Here is a 20216-nt window from a genome sequence, read left to right as displayed (position 1 = left end):
TCTGCATGCGGCTGTCTGGTTTGACCACTCGAATGCGAAGTTGTTGCTCTCCACAACAGAGGTGTTTTTTGGGGGTTAGATCGCGATTTAACCCCCCCCCCCCAAAAAAAAAAACCAACCCCCTCTATTATGGATCATATTGGTCGCGAACGCCTACGTGTTCAACGGATCGTTGCTCTCCATCGACATCGTCGGCCGTACGGAAGAAAAAAAGTGGCGTCGAGGGATGGGCTTGGAGGGAGGAGGAGGAGGAGCAGCAAGAAGGAGGCTGATTGCGGTGCTGATGCGGGTGCGAGGACCGCGTCGAGCAACGTCGCAAGGCGCCGCCGAGGTCAAGCGTAAAACCCGTTGACGCCGAAGGAGGAGGACTTAGAGGGTGCTGGGCAAACTCTCGGATCGCAGGCGCTTCGGACTGAGAGCACGGGGAGGGGGTGGGTGGGGGGGTCACTGCGCTGCGTTAACAAGGCGAGGGTGAGGAAGACGTGAGGGGCCCGAGGTAACGTACTGCGCGAACGGCACTTGCCCCCCCCCCCAAAAGTGCGTTGAGCCTACACGGGGGAACTTTGGTTTTGTGCACGGCGTGCCCGCGTGTGTTCGTGTGCGAGAGGACACTGCGCGTCGGACGCGTGTCTGTGGGTATGCGCGCCGATATAAGCGGCGCGCATGCAGGATGGGTAATATTAACTGCTGGGCATCTGCGAAAAAGAGGTTTACATCTCATCGGATTCCTCCACTGTGAATACACATTCCGATGGCTGATTTTAAGACGAGCACACCTGTGTACGCGTTTATGTCATGCGTGCTTAAAAAAAGCGTCACGACAATGATGATGATGCTGCTGCTGCTCTTGATGATCACACAGGGAACTACTGGGCATCGTTCAGTGTCCACGCACTGCTGGCGTGGGGCTCGCGCTGCACGGACAGGTAAGGGACAATGGCTGGGTAGCGGCGTAATCAGAGAGAACAAAAGAGTGCTGGATCGATGGCAGGGTGCGCCCCACCCCCTACCCAACACGTCGGGAAGCAAACAGCGGCTGGTGGCCCGAATGTTTGTAAGGCGACTCGCCCTAGGGGGCCCAACATGCCTCTCAGCTCTGGGCCAGACTCTAGTTCTGTACCGTGGAGACAAAGCCACCCCCCCCCCCGTGTAGTGTTCAAGAGGACTTCCCGGGGGCAAGGGGGGGGGTAAGTGCTGTTGGCTTTGACGGACGGAGCAGTGTACGAACACACGTGATGTGGTCGGAGACAGCGTGAAGCTGCGAGTGTCGTTGACGCTTGCACACCGCGCGGTTGGCTCCGTACGGTTGGAAGGAAATTCAAGGTGCGTGCGCGCACCAGCCGCTCAGAATCAACCCACGGGAGGCTCAATACCGTTCCGGTATTACTCACCATTGAGAATTATTAGTCAAGACCGGTAGTTTACATTCCATTTTCCCGATGCTACGATGGAATCGAATGTTACCAATAATATAGGTTTATTTGGGTTAGATCGCCAGATCTCGCGGTAAGCCTGATGAAGCTAGTTGTAATTACTGGCGAAACGTCGTACTCAGATTGTAAATGCTGTGGCTTGGCTCTCCAACACACCGGTGGTGCTGTACTAGTGACGAATTGGCCACGTTCTGTTTACGTGACAACCCTTACTAGTTGGCTGTGTCGGGTGGTGTCGGGTTTTAACGACACATTTATATATTTACGCTATCTAACCCAAAAAACCCCTCTATTATGGATGATATTGGTCGCGAGAGCCTACGTGTTCAAATAAAATGTTACCATTAAGAAGAACACATTACTCCAACCAACAATTAATTCGAGAGACATTTCATTATTCTCTCTAATCGAGCTGTAAACAACTCCTCTAGGTTTCTCATAGATGATGCCTCTCAAGCCGCTATTGGTTGTTCCATGAGCACTTGTGCTATGCAGTAATGACAGAGGAATTCGAGTTAAAGTTAAATTCAACCTGTTGGGAACCGTTATTTTAACACCGCAACCCACCTATATACTTACCCGGCGAACACGTCAACCATACAATAGCAAACAATGAAACATACACGAACAATTTGGGCTGCTGGCATGAAGCATTTCATGTCCTTTATTCGTCAGGTGTGGTCAGAAGGTGAGCCTGTGCCGGTCCTCTCCTCGCCTCTCAGTGCTTGCGTGACATTGCACGCAAGTTCCACTTTTACGAGAGGCTTTAAGGTCACACATTTTCGCCTCGCTTATACGAGAGGCTTTAAGGTCACACATTTTCGCCTCGCTTATTCCCCTCCAGGACCAGGATTTGAACTCACAACCTTCTGATTGCGAGCCATCCAACTGTAGCGCTGAGCCACCTGGCCGGTTTGGCAGGTACTTCCAGTGGCAGGTATTTCACCTCATGTCCTGTGTCGAACGATGTATCGACATTTTGGTGGTGTTTTTTTCAAACATTCTTCTTGCACTGCATTCAGGTGGTTCTTTGTTCACAATGTACGCGCGTGACTGTAGCTGTGACGTACACATGACTGGAGTGAACTATTTTTCTTTTGTAAACGTGACACTTTTTTTACTGTTTGGCCGTGTCGGGTGGTGGAGGGTTACGACACATTCATAAATAACGCGATCTAACCCAAAAACCTTTATTATGAATAATATTGGTCGCGAAAACCTACGTGTTAAACTGAGCCATTGGTTTCTGTTGTACTGAAGTCAAATGTGATGCACATTTCTGCAACTGCAATGGTGATCATGATTATTATTGTAGTGGTATTATTGGAGGGATGGTGACATTGCCTCGCGGAAGTGCATGCATCGCTCATTGTAGATGTTCATGGTTCTAATCCAGCGGCCGCCCTGGTTATTACTGTCAGTTTAACAACGATGGTGTTACAATACTACGCACTGTGTGCTTCAAACAGCAGACGTCAAGAAGCCCGGATGTAATTCGCAAGAGTAGACCATTGTGTGCCGGCGTCAGGGTAAAAAAAGTTGCCAAATTCGACATTTACGCCGCATACATCACAGTCTCATGCCCGAGGTCACTCCTCAAATAAGACCGTCGTTGTCTCTTCTTGAGTTCCCACCTGGCTAAACAAAACAAACTTGAAACAATTTGTGAGCAGAGTGAATAAAAGAGAGAAAAGGAGGAACAGCCCCTTGTGTTTGCGTACAGTTTGGGTTGGATGGTGCCGGTGTCAATGTAAATTCGCGATGCCACGTGCCATCTGGTGGTGATGGTGTAATGGACGTTTTGTTGGAATCTCAGGCGCATCTCAGACATAAACTGCACGAATTGGAAACGTCCATTAAATTAAGCACATTCTGCACTTAAGGTGCCTAAAGAGGTTCAACATGCAAATTGTAGCCAAAACACTGCATCGAAAAATCATAATGTACAACACGAAAAAAAAGTTGATGATTGGAAATTCACAAATGTTATCACTTAGGGAGAAAAATTGAACGATAAGACACCATATAAATAGAATATTATATTTGAGCACTGTTATGCAGAGCTACAAAGTAAATATATACTGAATATATGTATGTTTCAAGAATGGAACTGTGTCTCAGATGAAACAGTTGCAGATGCCACACTTGAAAGAGTCAACTATGCCTTTCACAGTATTTAAAGGGGATAGCTCCTGAACCATATATTATTTCCGTGGACATGAAAGAACCAAAAACAGCTTATGGAACAGTTAATTAAACAAGTGACTTTATATATATCTGAGGGACACAACACAGCTTAATCCGTGTATATGTATACCCGGGACAGTTATTAAAGGTGCTTATTTAGGAATAGCACGTGGCTTGTGCTCTTTCTTTTAAGGTGAAATGGTGTGGAAGTTATCATGGAATCAAACGGACCTGCGCTTCAGATCATTAAACGCAACAAGATAATCATTCAAAAGTGTCTACATGGAAATCTGCACACAGCACTCGATCAATCATGTCAGGAAAGTATGCTTACGGACAATGAATACAAGACTGCTTTTGCTGAAGCTAACCCCGTTCAACAAGCTCGGTACCTTGTTAACCTGATGATTGACAAGGGAGAGGCAGTCTGTATGAAGTTTCTGCAGGTTGTACTGGTACCACTGAGATCAGAAAGCCATCCCTTGGATGAGTGGATCACCGTGAATGAAGAGGAGCTGCGTGGAATGGGCATCAGAGTGAGCAACACCGAGAACCATGTCATCCGTGGAGAAGCTTTCCGTGAGTGCAGTGATTTTTTTTTTTATCTCTGCCGCCTTCGTTAATCTCGCCTCTTTTGGCCGCCAAACCTGGCTTGTACACGTTAAGCCACAAGGCCAATGTCGACGGTGGTAATTGGTCACAAAAGCGAATGCATGATTAACACACATCAGTATGTCCACATTGAAACCCAGGATCTCAGCAGTGCCAGCTCGATGCTGTGACCTCTGAGCCACCCAACCACATCTGGCATTCCATTTGTTTTAATCGCAAATTGTTGAATGCGATCTCCTTCGCATCGTAAACTACGTTGTAAAAAAGAGACAAGGCTGGTGTGCTCAAACTTGTTGTCGTGTGTACTTACAGGTCTTACACGTGAACTTTATGTATGTATGTTTAACTTCTTTCGCACCGTATGCAGCCAACCGTGCTAATCGGAGGTGCGGGGGAAGGACAACAAACTAGACACAAAAAGCATTTCTAAAGAAATTCATTCGAATTTTAGAATTTTAAAGTGCTCTAGTGGCGACCTAATATCAGAAGGAAGAGCGTTACAGACGGCCGCAGAAGCACACCAGACGATATCCCATTCTCTGCTCAATCAGTTACTTCTGTTTGTCCGCTCTCCTGATTCCACCACTTTCACAAGGTTAAAGTTATATTTCTTCATTGCCCATGGAAGATTGCTCCTTTTAGTGTTCTACAGGATCACTCGAATGTATTATTGTAATGTATGAATGATTGTCGGTTGAATTTTTTCATGATTTCAATTTTGTTACACAACTCGAATTGATATAATCAAAACTCAAATGCTTGTGAAGTTCATGCTATAATTTGCATTGAATTCAGTTATATTATTTTTTCATAGTATTATTCTGACTACATGATATTGATAACCTGCTATGTATTAAATATCTATATCTGAAGGCTATATACTATATTAATTTTGCCTTCTGGTTTTTGTTACATTTAGGAAAACATATGAATAAATACAAAACGTATTTGAAAAAGCTAACTGCGGTTTCACATGACTACAATGCATTGCCTGGAGAATTCACAAACTTATTAGAGAAGATGGTTAGTCCTGTGCTGGTGCATTACTACCACAGGGATGAAAAGAAGACGCACGAGTTCTTTGGAAGAGCCAATGACCACGAGAGGATGATGCAGGAAGCAAATTGCAATGGGATCACCTACGAGGAACTCTTTGATCCGATGAAATCCAACGGAGAGATACCTCGTCTGGTCGTTGTGGTCGGAGTCCCTGGCATTGGTAAAACCACCATGAGCAAATTCATTGTGAACAGATTGTCAACAGCTGGCGACATCATATTTGATCAAAAATTCGAAAATGTTGTCTACGTACGATTCAGAGAGCTAAATGAAATAGGTGAAGTGTCACTCAAGGATCTGCTTGGAAACGTGCATGCTGACTTGGGAAAGGTGGCTCATGAATTGATTGAAGACCCAGCAAAGTTATTGTTTCTAATGGATGGTTTGGATGAATTTGGAAGGTGTCTTGATTTATCCAAGGCTTGTAATGATCCAAACAAGAAAACAAATGTAGAAGCCGTCATTGCTGGTTTGGTGACGGGAAGGCTTCTGCTCGAATCCTCCATCCTGATTACCACGCGACCCCTAGCGATGGAGAAGCTGGATGAAGCAAAAGTGGACCGTGCCGTTGAAATCGCCGGGTTTTCTGCAGACGAGAGGAAATCATTTTTCCACAAGTTCTACAAAGACAACGTGCTAGGTGAGAGAGCATATCAGCTTCTGGAGCAAAATACACTCTTGGGTAGTTTGTGCTACAACCCTTCATTTTGTGAGATGGCAGCCATAACCATTGAGGATCAAATAAAGAATAGAGGTACACCTGAGTTTTGCCCACAATCTACAACCGAACTCTTCACACGTTATATCTTTGTCCTCATCAAGCGCCATAGAAACAAAGCAGCAGGGGAAAAACACATTGCGTCTATTGCTAAAATGGCTTTAGAAGGTGTTCAAAACAACTTCCAGATATTCACACAAGCACACCTGCAAGAGTTTGAGATTGAAGCTGATGAAGTTTCAAGCACATTTATCAATAATGTGTTTAAATGCGATGGCGTGAAGCGTGATACATGCTATTCATTTTCCCACCTGACAATTCAAGAATATTTTGCGGCCTTAAGTGTATATTTGCAACCAACACATTCATTCTTCAGACAGCTGTGGGATCGAATACGTCCATCAAAATATTCAGTTTCTCACATCCTAATGAATATTAACAATGAACAAGACGGGCGGTATGACGTGTTTCAGAGGTTCCTTTGCGGACTGGCATCCAACACTCCCTGGACGATCTTAGAAGGCGTCCTTTCTAGGCCATCCGCTGGTTCTCAAAACAAGGTCAAGGAATGGATCAGACACAACATAGTGAACCACATGGGAGACAAACAGAGGCTCATCAGTCTGCTTCATTGCGTGTATGAGCTACAAGACCCAAAGGCCTTGAGCAACGTCACTCGATCCATGACAGAGATTGACTTTTCACACACAAAGCTGTCCCCGCTGGACTGTACTGCAGTCACCTGGCTTCTGCAGTATCGAGATGAACCATTGGAGAAAGTCGACGTAGAGTCATGCGGAATCGGCACTGAAGAAATCAAGAGACTCCATCCTGGACTGCACAAGTGTAAAGCATTGTGGTATTGTTCACATTTTATTTATATTACAAAGCAAAAGCCAATGCTTCTCACTGATCAATGTTCATATTATCCAGATATCTACCTCCACCATGACAACAGACCCCTATATGTTTATGCAAATTTAAATTAATCTATGAATGATCTTCTAACAAAATCAATAATTACCTGGGTGATTGTCAATTCATTTGAAAAGCAATGCTGTTGCTAATAAGACAGCACCGTCTCTTCTCCCGTGATGATGATGTGTTTGGGTACAACCACAACGGCACACTAATGAATAAAGCAGAAGAATTGTTGGCTGTAGTATTAAGTGTCTGCGTTGATCATGTTTACATGATTGTTCATCTTCATCAGGTAACATGTTTGGTCCAGTCGTTCCCGTGCGTTCATTTGACAGAGGGCTCTCCCTTCTGCCGTGCGTGTGAGTGTAGGCTTGGTGGAAACGACCTGAAGAATGAGGGAGTCAGGATCCTGGCGAACGGAATGAAGGGGATAGATGGGCAATTGGAAGTCCTTTAGTGAGAAACCACCTTACACCTCTCACCAAGTCTAGTTTTGTCTCAATATTCCACATAAATGGCTAAGTTTCTAATTATATACACATTTTTACAGTCCCATTGTTGACATGTTCAGTTGTGTCGGTACGATGTTGTGTCCCACAACTTTATTAATGTTCCGTTGTTGGCATGGCTCTTACAAATAATATGGGAAACAAATCTGCAAACTCTGTCCCACTGTGTTGAAGTGACTCACGATATGTCCCACTGTCGGGATGGCTCCCACTAAATCCATCTGTTTTTTGGAATGATTCTGGATAGGTCCCGCTACAATGTTAGTGTGACTCCCGCGATGCTCCTCTGTGTTCGTACGACTCCCTCCTATGTCACGCTGTGTTGAAGCAACTCCCTGCGAGAGTCAGCTCAGGTGTGGGCGCTAACGCCTTTAAAAGTTGTCCACTAGTGCAGAAAACAAACAAACAGCCACCCGCTGAACATGAGACAGAGTCCAGTTACAGATTGGGGTTTCCTTAGATTTATTCTCAATCTCATCTCTTTAATTGTCACCGTTCAAATATAAAATAAGCCGCAGTACAATTGATACAAATAAGACCTCAGCTCGTTTCATATCTCACCACGGTCTTGCCGAGAGAGCAAAATTCAATGGGCAAATGTCAGGGCCGAGTCAAAATAAATTACAGTTTGCCAAGAACAATACAAGGGACTTTGCAAGGATTTGCGAGTGTTAAAGGGCAAGTAAATAACTCACGTCACGTGAACAAAGTGCACGTTAACGGCAGTAAAAATTCCATCTGGATTTGAAGCTTTCGTGACTGCAGGAATCCATACTCTTTGGTTCTTTCGGTAAAGTCACCGAAAGCAGTTGCCCTGCTGTGATTGTGTCACCTGATGACGATCGCTTGTGTTGCGATCGAAACGTCGTGATCTATTATTTTCTACCTACGTGACTTTACCGAAAGAACCAAAGAGTAAGGCAGTAGAAATTACTTGGTCACGTCACAACACGATCAACACAGACTCAACGTTATATTACTAAATACACGCGAGGCTAATCGCTATCACTGTCACGCAATTACTTATCTATCACACTTTCTCTGCCTTTTTAAACTCTGGTCTAGAGCACTGTTTTTAAACGAGATGGTGCCAATTGTACCTGACGAGGTTACGTCTCGGTGTTCGGGCGAGGTGGCTCACTCGTGTGGTGCAGCCAAGAGAATCTCGGTAGAGGCCCCACCGAGCGGTTTCAGGCTGACCACGATACACAACATTTTCTTTATATCCCCGTATAGATGGACACAGATGGTGGCGAGTTCACTTGTACTGCCTTCTAGCGAGGCAGGGTGTTGGATCCTCGACGGCAATAGCAAGGCAGTTTCACATTCTTACGTGCGATCCAGCAAACGCTCGCTGCCTCCACGTGTGCTGGATTACAGGCCACGTGCATAGCCACCACCGCCGCTCACCTAAGACGTCACAAGGCCCGTGATATGTCTCCCTCTTCGAGTAGTAACACGTCTGCATTCTCGTTAAGTTGAAATGACTCCGTTGTTACCCTCCCCAATAAAGCTGTGGTTCGGCTTTTCTTTTTTCCCGTTTAGCCTGATCGGCTGCTCACTGACAGTCCATGTCGGTCCTGCACTCCAAGACATCATCAAGGCCAACAAAGAATTGAGGGATCTCAGGTATGTTTCCGTGAAGGCTCTGCTCTTTATTGCTGTTGCAAATTTGACGCGTATACTCTGTGCGCAAGTTATCGTTTGTTATGTATTTAGTGTTCCTGAGGTGAAGCGAGTGAGGCAGTGTCTGAAGCAATTAGCGAAACTAACTATTCTTACAGCCTTCAATACCGACATATTTGAAAATAGACAAAACACGTGTGCGTGAAGGAATATGGTTAATATTAACAACAGATCCTTTCACATTAAAGTAGAAAACATGGTCATCATCAGCAATGCTCATTCCACTGCTTCATGAAGACCTCACCAAGCTGTCGCCATCCTTCTCGGTCATGAGTTGCAACTATTTATGGAGTCCCTGCACACAACACGCCATCTCCTCTTGGTCATGTTAACTCCTTTTAACATCGACAGCTCGGTGAAATGGCGCCGCGGTGGCGAGATGTTAACTGCTTCGCCTGGAATACAGGAAGTCGTGGCTTCAATCCCGACGCCTGCTCTATATTTGGAGTCTACGTGTCTCTCCCCACCCGTGGTTGCGTGGATTTGTTTTTTTCCTAGTCCTCTGTTTTACCCTTCCCCATTCAATGGCGGAAGGGGCTTGGATGGCCTGGTGCGGCCGTGTGTTTGACACCCCTGGTTTAGATTATTTGTCTACTGCTATAAATGTCCACCTGATGATAAGCCACTTCGTTGAGCTGTCATTTGTGGACAGGTCGCTTCTGAAAAAAACGCTACGTGGCTCAGTGTGCCTTACCTGGTAAAATTGAAAGTTTAGTTACGACTGCTTCCCCATTATTCAGTCTCGATTACCCGATCTTAATATTGTGATAAATTATACGAATACTACATTCAATAATACGTGCCGTTTAGTATTTTTTTGTAAATGCTATATTCTAAGTACTTTTACGTTGCATAACAGATTCAAATGAAATGTGTAAACAGCGGAAATGGTATTGTTGGTGAAGCTCATGCTCGTCTCCGAAATTCGTGTGGGTTCAGGAAGACATTTTCTGTCTCTCGTCCCGTCAACGTGGGTTTAGGCTGAGCGGGAACCAGATAAGGGACGCAGACTTCCAGCTCCTGGCGCATGGGATGGCGAGGAGAGAAGGGCGTTTGGAGACGTTGCAGTGAGTGCCATCCTGACACCGCCTGACCATGTCTCCCCCCCCCCACCACGTGATGCAACATCGCCTATGTTAAACAGCTCCACACGTGATGCGTCTATAACCCTCTTGTATAAAACTAAGGTCCCCCAAGTGGCTTCAACAAGGGTGTTGGGGCAAGTGCCATTAGCGAGCACCTATAAATGGCTGCCACAGCAAAGAGGTGGATGGCAAGCACCACGCCTGGCTACCGTCACATTCTCGCACTGCATTAGGTACTCATTTAAGGTTGAATCGACCTAGGGGAGGCACAGGACCTATTCAGAAGTCCATCACTGATGTTGGCTGCGAGTGGGAGTAAACTTATGGTCGCTGGGTTTGTAGCTCAGTGGCTGATCAAATCTGTTTTTGTTTGTTTTAAATCGTCAGTTACTCTTTTGAAATGTTTAGATTTGGTCACTGTAACGTCTCAGCCATAATACATCTCTGTGCTGAATGCAAAGTTTTAAATTTTTCTGTTCCGGCCCAAGAATCATTTAGTTGACAACAAAAATAACAATAATGTATATACAGGGTCTCCTCGACTTACGAAGGAGTTAGGTTCCAGAGGTCTGTTCGCAAGTCGATTTGTTCCGAAGTCCAACTTTACTCCTGTTGATTCCAAACATGTTGTACGGCGTGTACACTAAACACGGGGAATGGCTTTAAACGTTGTATAATCTCCTGTAGATAGATATTCCACTGGTTCTTCATGTTCTGCAGATGTAGATGCCACCGGTTCTTCATGTTCTGCATATGTAGATGCCGCTGGTTCTTCATGTTCTGGAGATGTAGATGCCACCACCGCCATCTATTGCACGGCGGTTGAACTTTCGACTTTCGGTCTGAACAGGCAACCGAACATATGGACAGGTTTTGTTCGTATCTCTGAAAGTTCGTAAGTAGAGATGTCCCTGTAGCGTGTAACTGAAATTCAAGACGCTCAACAGAAGCAGTTGAAAAATACAACTTCACAGAGTAAAAAAAGTTGATGAAGCCCCCGCACGGCTGCCGATGGAGATGTGGCAGCCCCTGTGAGAGTGGCAAGGACCCAAGGCAAGGTCCAGGAGGCAGCACCGAGCCCAGTCCTGAAACAGCGCAGGAGGGAGATTGGGAAATAAAACGATACGGTAATAAGATAATGAATATGCCGTGTTGTCGAGGGACATAAAGGAGACAGGTTTCAGGATGTGGCAAGTGGTAATGTTCAGCGTCAGCTGCCTCCTCGCCTCGGGGGAGAAAGTGGGGAGCCGAAAGCAAACAACATCAAACTGGTCTTCTTTCCAAAACCTGAGGTCTACTCTTCATTCCTCACTGCTAGATTAAATATTTACTTCCTCGCGTGAAATTACACCTGCGGATATTTTCGGAAATATTATGTGGTTCACACCCTTAGCTTTTGCCTGTTTTCCACTCTATGCTTCTGGTTGATATATTGACATTTGATGTGTTTACGTGCCTTTTAAAAAAAGACAACCAGCAGTTTACATGTCCAAAGTATTTTACGCGTTTACCCAATAATTATTTTTAACATCTACAGTTTATAAAAATTGCGAAATAATTTCCTGGATTCTTGTAAAGTGTATTCGATAGGCGGGGGTTCAAACATGGAGTAGATGTAATTCAAGCCTCCATGTCACGAGCCATGGAAGGTGGGAAGTGGTAAATATTGAATATAGCAATGATGAATGTTACATGTGTTTAGGCACTGTTACCAGTTGGATGAATGGCAAGGTTGTTTCCGCATTGAAAGCAGTAGGAATTGATGTTTGAGTTGATTCCAGTTAAAGTGAGTTTGTGCTCAAATCAGCATTGAGATGGAACTCAGTCATGAGGCAGTCGTGGAAATTCCGCATTCCTTTGGCGGAATCGAGCCTATTCATAGGGCACCACTGTTGACTTTCCCAAAAAGTGGTACTCATTTTATTATGTCTGGAGGGATGATGGGCTGAGTCAAACGCCAGCAAGGGTTTGAACTGCAACTTGCCTCGTTCTACCACTGAGCTCCCTGTCAAGTTCTAATTAAAGTATCATTAAGAATGAGTTTGGAGTTTTTTTAATGGAATCAATATATCACGGAATGAAATACTAAAGTAATCAGGGTTAGAAGGAACAACATATTTAACACAATTACAAAAGTTACTAATCCAATTGCTGTGGAATGTAGCACACAACTGAGCAATACAAGTTCCAGGAGCTGTATAATTGTGAGCAAAATTAGCTATTCATCAAAGAAAGCCATTATCAAAGAAAGCCTCACAAAGTTGCATAATTTTCAGAATGGTCCCACATTGAAATATTTGGCAAAAACATGTTATTAAGTGGTGTTTTTGCACGTGGCTGGAAACCAAGATAACGTTCAAAGGTATACATAGATAGATTTATTAACTCCCTTTCTGGACTACCATCTCTTGACAACATTGCAATTCAGTTGATTTATGAGTTTTGAAAATCTACATGTGATTCATGGGGTGTTCAATCACTGTGCGATGAACCCGATGATCCGAGTTCCATTAATTGTTTTGTCCAAGTTAATGGTTGTTTTCCACGTGGGATTTTACTGCTTTTCTCTCCCTTTAGAATTAATTACTGCGCATTGACGGACCAATCATGCCGTGCAGTGCGTGACATCATCAGGGCCAACTCATGCTTGACGAGTCTCTGGTAAGTTCTGTGTGAAGGAGCTCAATTCTTATTTTACCAGGTAAAGCCTATTGAGCATTGAGCTCTACGTTCAGAGGTGACCCGGCCACATGATAGCTTGAAGAAAGTGGCTGATATCATCACGTGCGGGAATTTAAGTATCAGCCAAATAATCTAAATGCGCGTTTATTATAAACGTGGAGGGGTTAGAACTGGAGAACCCGGGGATAGATCCACACGACAACCATCGGGAAGGAGAACACACGGACTCCAAATTTACTACATGCGTCGTCAGTGCCCGGGATCAAATCCACAACCTCCTGCGTACCAGCCGAGGGAGATAACATCTCCTCGCCATTGTGGTGCTCTAGGTTACTGCCGGTGTGTGTACGTGATAGTTTGACTACGTTTATAAAGTCTCACTGATGTCAAGAGGAATGATTAGCTCTAAAAAATAAATGATAAAACTCATGATACATATATCAATGTTCAAGGATTTTCTTTACAATACACGGAGCACCGTTTCAAGCAACCTTTTTCTATCAACATGTAATAACTCTCCATGTAAAACATCTAGCTTTTTCCACAAAATGATGTAGTAATAATTGATGCTATTCACATAGAAATAATGTGCTTATAACATTGTCTGTGATAGAAATTGGGGATGCTATCTAATACATATAGTATAGTTTGCCTGAATGACTCATATACATTCTCATGTTTTGGAACGGATAGAAGCTGAAACTTGGCAGAGATGAATATATGTGTGCACATATAAATGAAAAGATTTGAAAGCGAAACTCCGCAATTTGGGCCTCCCAACAAATGATGGCCTGCAGATTGATGGTCTTCACTCAAAGAGAAGGATCAACATACACATATGAATGCTGTGCTCTGTATTAACAAAACATTGTTTGAAAGCAAAATTACACGCGTCTTCATTGCTCATATACGTCATGATGGTAAATATTAATCAATAAATATATGAGACCCTGAAATTATTATGGGTTGAGTGAGACAGGGCTGTTATTCCCCCCATACACGTGAGTTTAGGCTAGGTGGTAATAAGCTCAAAGACCAAGGAATCAAGCTCCTGGCGGAAGGGATGGCGGGGAGAGAAGGACATTTGAAGGAGTTATTGTGAGTATCAATCTGATAACTCCACACTTTGTTCAATCTGCAGAAACTCACAATGAACCATCACCACTCGGGAGACAAAGATTGCCTGTATAGCCCGAACAGACTGTTGAGGCTAGTGCTGTTAGCGAGCATCTATGAAGGCAGGCACATCAGGGGGTGGGTGGCCAACACCATGCCCGGCCGCCTTTGTCTCCCGAGTGGTGATGTTTACACATCACACCAGGTACACATTTGAGGGTGAATCGACCAAGGGGAGGCACGGGACTAGTCCAGATAATCGTCACTTGTGTTGGCCGTGAGCGGAAATCGAAATCAGGTCGTTCGTAGCACAGCGAGCTAATCATTGCACTACCGCTCCCCAAATTTTTGGCACACACACACACATATATACATGCTACAAACATTCTCTCACATCAATAAACACAATACAGTATGTACACGAATAGAAATTAATATGATACATAATCCTAAGAAGGGCCATTGTAAAAAACAGATATTTTGAATTTTTTAAATGGGATCTTCGAGTATCCTAGATACTTAAATAACCACTACATATTATCTTCTTGGTTCTTTCGGTAAAGTCACGTAGTAGGGAAGTAATAAAATAATAAAAATAAAACATAATAAAATAATTCTCACGACGTTTCTTCCACAACGCAAGCAGCCGTCCTCAGGTGAAGAACATGTCTGTCACCTGAAGACGGCTGCTTGCGTTGTGGCCGAAACGTCGTGAGAATTATTTTATTATGTTTTATTTTTATTATTTTATTACTTCCCTACTACGTGACTTTACCGAAAGAACCAAGAAGATGAATCCCTGCAGTAACGAAAGCTTTAAATCGAAATTAAATAAAATTTTATTATGTTTCATTTTTATTATTTTATTATTTCCCTACTACGTGACTTTACCGAAAGAACCAAGAAGATGAATCCCTGCAGTCACGAAAGCTTTAAATCACTACATATTAAGTAACCACTCACTACTCCACTACTATTACACAGAATCATACGGGAACAAATCACATGTGCAATGCATTAAAAATGCCGGGTGTCGTGTATTAGAACAATTCGGTTTCTTACCTAGACATGTAGAATTTAAATGTTCTATTTTATGTCTTGGGTTTATTCTGGGCACTGATTTCCTTCCACATGTAAACGTACTTATAGCTTAGCAAGGTCTCAAGAATTAGTGTTCCTTCATGTCTACAGCCAATTCCATCTGGCTACAAACTGAAAACACAATTCATATTGCCATTATTTTTCTGTTGTAATCTGTTACTCCCCCAACAAATAATTCCACTTCGCGAGTCATTTTCACAACACAATGTCACGTTCTTAACATCTCTGGATGGAAGAGCACACGACTGACATCATTGCTGTCATGAGGTTCCTGGAGACCAGGAACTGGAGTTCAAGGGACAGCATTTCACGTGGAGCCCTCTTATTAATTTGCACCAAAATCTCACATTTTTTGTCAGGGCCCTATATTGTGTGAGGCCCCGGCCAAATGTCCCCTTTGACCCCCCCCCCCTCACCCACCCCCTGTCTCTCAGCAGCCTTGACTGACACATTTATTTTATTACTCTGACGTTACTTTGTCAATGTCAATGCACGTTCTATGTCGGATTCATATTCTCTTCTTTTTCTTCAGCTTGCAGGAATGCCTGCTGACGAGCATGTCAGGTCCTGCACTCCACGACATCATCTATGCGAACCCAGGCTTGAGGGAAGTCTGGTAAGTTCTGTGTGTAAGAAACTGTGAAGGCTGTGCTCTTGCTGCTGTTGCTGCATGTTTCAAACACACGCATACACTGCAAGTTAGTATTGGTTGGTGTCTTGCTCTGTCTCCATCACTCTTGTATCTATATGTCTCTATATCTCTCTTCGTGTGTCACTGTGTCTGTCTTTGTGTGTCAATGTGTTTCTGTATTTTTGTATGCCTCGTTATGCCGATGCCTCTTTATCACCCCGTGTTTCTCTATCTCTTTGTCACTCTGAATTTATATGCCTCTCATTGGTTGTCTCCATGCATTCCTGTCAAACTCTGTGTCTCTTTATGAGCCTGATTTTCCTCACCTCCTCAAAACCCCACAAGTGTTGAGGCAGCCCTGAACCCAGAAGCCCAACACATGCACATGGCCGTCACCACCAACACCACCATGACCAAAACCTTCCGAGTGATCATCACACCACCAATACCAAGACCCGCCATTCACCACTAAGTGACGGTGGTGTCACCATGGTACCTGTGCCAGGCCAGGTGCACTTTGAGGCCACGTGAAGTGTCAAAGGCTTGCTGGCAGGAGGTCACAGGACAGACCCAGGTGCCATGGGTTGACTGTCGCCTACTGTGCCAGCTTGCTGCATATTAGATGCCCGGCGCTCTGCTCGTTGTTATGAGCGTCGCTCCTCCACCTGCTGTTGTTGGGGGGCGACTGCCTCAAACTGCTCGGTAGCATCCTTCACAAGCCTCCTGCACAGAGGCCGATCTTGACAGCGCTGGTACCAGTCATCGGCAAGTCCACTCAGCTCCACATCCTCCCATACCGCATCAAACCATCTTTTCTCCAGCCCGTGTCGTGCCTGTTTAGCCCCCTCTATTCTGCCCCACCACCACAATTATAATCACCACCATCACCACCACAAGACTACCCCAATCCCTTCCATTCCTACTGAAGCATGATTGTGATTGCCCAACAATATTTAAATATTACTCATTACACACCACATGGTGTATAACACGACAAACTCGAACTATTAATAGTTCGAGTAGTATTAGCAGAATCAGTAGGAGCATCGGTAGTGGCCGTAGCATTCTTGGCAACATCAGTGTCCTTGGCCGTTTCGTCAGCAGCACTATTTGTGGATGTTGGGTCTGGCCTCAGTCGTCACATCCCTCTGGACTTTCGTAGCTGCTGCCGTTTGGTCTTCGTGTTGGTGTCGTCAGCTCTGAATGAGCCTAAATCGAGCTGTGAGGATCTCCCTGAGGCTCAGTGTGAACCCAACTCAACGCCAGCCTCCTGCGTGTGTGTATGTGTGCTGCAGGTTGAGTGGCAATGACTTCCGTGCAGAAGAGAAGATGGAGTTGAAGAGGAGATGGACTCACAGAGAAGATCTGAAGATTACATTTTAATCTGAGAATACCCAGACGTTGGAAAATTAACTCACAGAGCAGCTCCGTTAATTTCATTTAAGTGGTTTTTAAGAATTTGGAGATATCCATCAGAGAGACGCAATCGGAAAAGACAGATGTTAAAAGCAGGACAAAATGTAAATGTTGCGCTGAACTTGAACTTTTTTCGCACCGTACGTAGCCAACCTTGCTAATAGGAGGTGCGGGGGAAAGACAACATAATATCTACGTATACATGATTAAATAAAGAGAGATTATTCAATAAAGAGGTGGAAGAGAGCAGATTGGAGCGCTTTTGGAACTGGACAATGTACGCAACATAGCCATGTTAAGTAGAACGTCTTTGATGCATCACTATCTGCTATGACACATGAATCAATAGCATGGTCGTGAATGATATAATCGAAACTAAAACTTAACACTGTGCAAGATAGCATGGGGAGATGTTTGCTCAGAATCGCATTGAAGCAGAAGGGGGGGTGACATGTTTTAGATAACACAAGCCAGGTTACACGCACCGCGAAATGTGCTGGAGTGAACATCGACCGCGGAGAATGGAGTGATGGAATCGGCTTCGTGTGCCGGTGCTCGGCGCATTATTACAAGAAAGGATCGTGACATATCGCGATGGCGTGGGGGAGACCTTCATCCAGCAGTGGATAGAGCACGGGTGGTGATTGACGATCAACGCTGGCCCCCCGAGCTGCTATTGACGAATGTGTTGGGGAGTTTGTTTGTTGGTTTGACAATCCGGGCCGAGTTGACAGACACGCGCTGACGTCTGTAATGTACTTTTTTTATTTACAGAGAAGTACACGTGCATGATTACCACGAGCAGAATTTGCCGTAATCACTTGGAATGAAATTTTGGCTTCATAGGATGCTAGTTTACACGACAGTAGAATTAACACAACTCCTCTTTCCCTTTGTGGAGGTGAAAACCATTGGAAGTTGTTGGAGGCTGCATGACTATGGTGGCATTCCGCAATAAGGAGATTGAACGCGATGTACAGAGTGTTGAGACAAAACAAGCAAACATCCTGTCGCACATGTGCTGGCTTGCGACTCGCTGAGACCATTCGGTGTCCCATGTGAAGACCGCGGCGTTGGACCCAACATTTCAAAAATTGTAAATAACGTGAATTTTAAATAAACTTTGTTCTTGTTCCATAACTCAGACCCTGTCCCTTGGGAGTTATTGCAGTGTCAGAGCTTGTCCTGGTCCTCCCCTATGTCGACTCGGCCATAAATGAATGATGCAGTGTGCAAACAGCAGCAGGGAGATGAATGTGACCAGGCGTAATGCTGGCCACGTCACCTCGTGTTCCATGTCAGTCTTTGCTGTATAACAGCATTTGCCCCAACAGTTAATACGGAGTTTTGTATGCGTAGGCTTTACAAGTAATAACATAAACGAATGATTCGTCGTTAGTTTATTTTGGGTTAGATCGTCGTGTAGGTAAAATTATTCCACCACCTGACAGAGCAAATCAAATCAAGTTGTCACGTGGGCAAATGTGCCAAACGCTTTTGTGCTTTTTTTCTTAAGAGTAAAGTAAAGAGGCGGAGTGAAGGGAGGGAACCGAGCTGTAGACGAGCGGCAAAGGTATTCCATAAACGTGGAGCAGCGACGCGGATAGACTCTTCAGCTAACAAAGTTTTGTAGCGAATGTGACATTCTGAGGCTTGATTCGGCGCGCGTTCAGTCCCAGCCGACGAGGTGACTCATCCTCGTTGAATCCCATGGCCACTTGAGCCCCAGTTGTCAATCTGCCGCGTTTGAAGCGAGAATTCGTTCGTGCTGGCGTGGAGCGAGACACGGATCGCTGCGGGCGAGCGGGATGGATATAAATCAGCGGGAGGAGGAGGAGGCGGCGCTACACAGGGGAGCGAGAAGAGACGCGACGGAGGAGAGTGGCATAGCGCTCTGCGAGTCTGCGTGCGGGCACAGGTGAGTTGCTGCACACACACACACAGGTAAGTGTCTACGCACACGCAGCGCGCACGACACACCGACGCAGGACAGCGCTCGCCATCAGAAAAAATGAACGAGTTCAACTGCTGGTCAGGACATTTGAAGTGCATTTTGTTTCTACTTTTGTGCTGTCATCTCATTTCCAGTGTTTTACTGGAGTCCCATGCTCGCATCGTGCCAGCGCTTTGGAATCAAATGTTCGCATGTGGTCTGGCATGCTGTTGTTGACGCTTTGGTATGTTTTGACACGCTTTAGGTGCCAGGCAAGTCGTGTTGAATTCGATCTACCATTCGCTAATAGGTGATATTCTCGATGGCAATCAGATATAACATTCTTCATAGAAAATCAGTGTGAAGTTAGATCAGGGAGGGGTTGTAGTGATCAGATCTTTACCGTAAAACAGCTGATAGAGAAGCGTTGGTAGCATAGGGAGGAGCGTTAGATTTGCTCCGGAGACTTTAAGACGATGATTGTGTGTGGTGAGAGGCTATGATGGGACGCAGCGCCATGCACAAATGGGTGGTTAGACATCCGAATGGTGTGGTGTTTGTTGTACCCGACGTTGTTTTTTCAACGCTGTGCAAAAAACTTTGGACGCGCTAAGCACTGAAGAGAATATGACGGGTAAGTGTAGGAGAGATGGTTAAGCAAAAGAAATAAACGGCTCTTCTCGATGGGACGCGTGTGTAGGATGGGGGAAGGGCCAATTCACTACCAAGACATGCAATCGGCGTGTTCTTCACGAGCCTAGCGACCAAGGGGATGGCCTAATGAGGCCAGTTGGTGGGCGACTGTCAGGGCAGATCTCGAGAGGCCCGACTGTTCACAATGCGGGAGCTGATGGGATGTGGCGCCAGGAATAGAAAGCGTTGGTGAGGTGTGATGGTGGCATCAAAAGCTTCGGTCGTGATGGCCTCTTGATCTTATTCGATCACCTACCTCTCTCTCTCTCGCCCTGTACTGCACTGCTGTGACTGGTTCACGCAGATTACCTTTGCAGAAGGCACTCGTTCTGCTAATGGGAACTTAAAAAGGCAGGCGCCTCCAATGGAACACTCATCCAGATATCAATTTGTACGTGTCCCCGCTGCAGGCAATGCAGGTGTGGATAACTGTG

The 20216-nt window shown here is 45.0% G+C and overlaps 1 protein-coding gene across 2 annotated transcripts; it reads left to right on the top strand.

The window, feature by feature from the left end:
- The first annotated feature begins 354 nt into the window (after positions 1–354).
- Positions 355–18258, top strand: LOC133347238 (NACHT, LRR and PYD domains-containing protein 12-like). 2 transcript variants are annotated; one of them, XM_061559346.1, is made up of 12 exons: positions 355–496; positions 863–926; positions 2278–2370; positions 3814–4199; positions 5152–6868; positions 7300–7386; positions 8985–9068; positions 10106–10192; positions 12788–12871; positions 13904–13990; positions 15642–15725; positions 17036–18258. In XM_061559346.1, exons 4-12 carry the CDS (start codon positions 3836–3838, stop codon positions 17121–17123), a joined length of 2682 nt encoding a protein of 893 aa, XP_061415330.1. In that variant the 5' UTR covers positions 355–496; positions 863–926; positions 2278–2370; positions 3814–3835; the 3' UTR covers positions 17124–18258. The 2 variants fall into 2 exon arrangements, with proteins under 2 accessions (XP_061415330.1, XP_061415329.1); XM_061559345.1 differs by lacking the exon at positions 2278–2370.
- The last annotated feature ends 1958 nt before the right edge of the window (positions 18259–20216 follow it).

The sequence above is a fragment of the Lethenteron reissneri genome, chromosome 25 (assembly GCF_015708825.2).
Source record: "Lethenteron reissneri isolate LAM-NWPU_2019-01 chromosome 25, ASM1570882v1, whole genome shotgun sequence".
In the NCBI taxonomy this organism is placed as follows: Eukaryota; Metazoa; Chordata; class Hyperoartia; order Petromyzontiformes; family Petromyzontidae; genus Lethenteron; species Lethenteron reissneri.
Note: the sequence above shows the minus strand (reverse complement) of the source record. Positions and strands in the feature narration are given on the sequence as shown.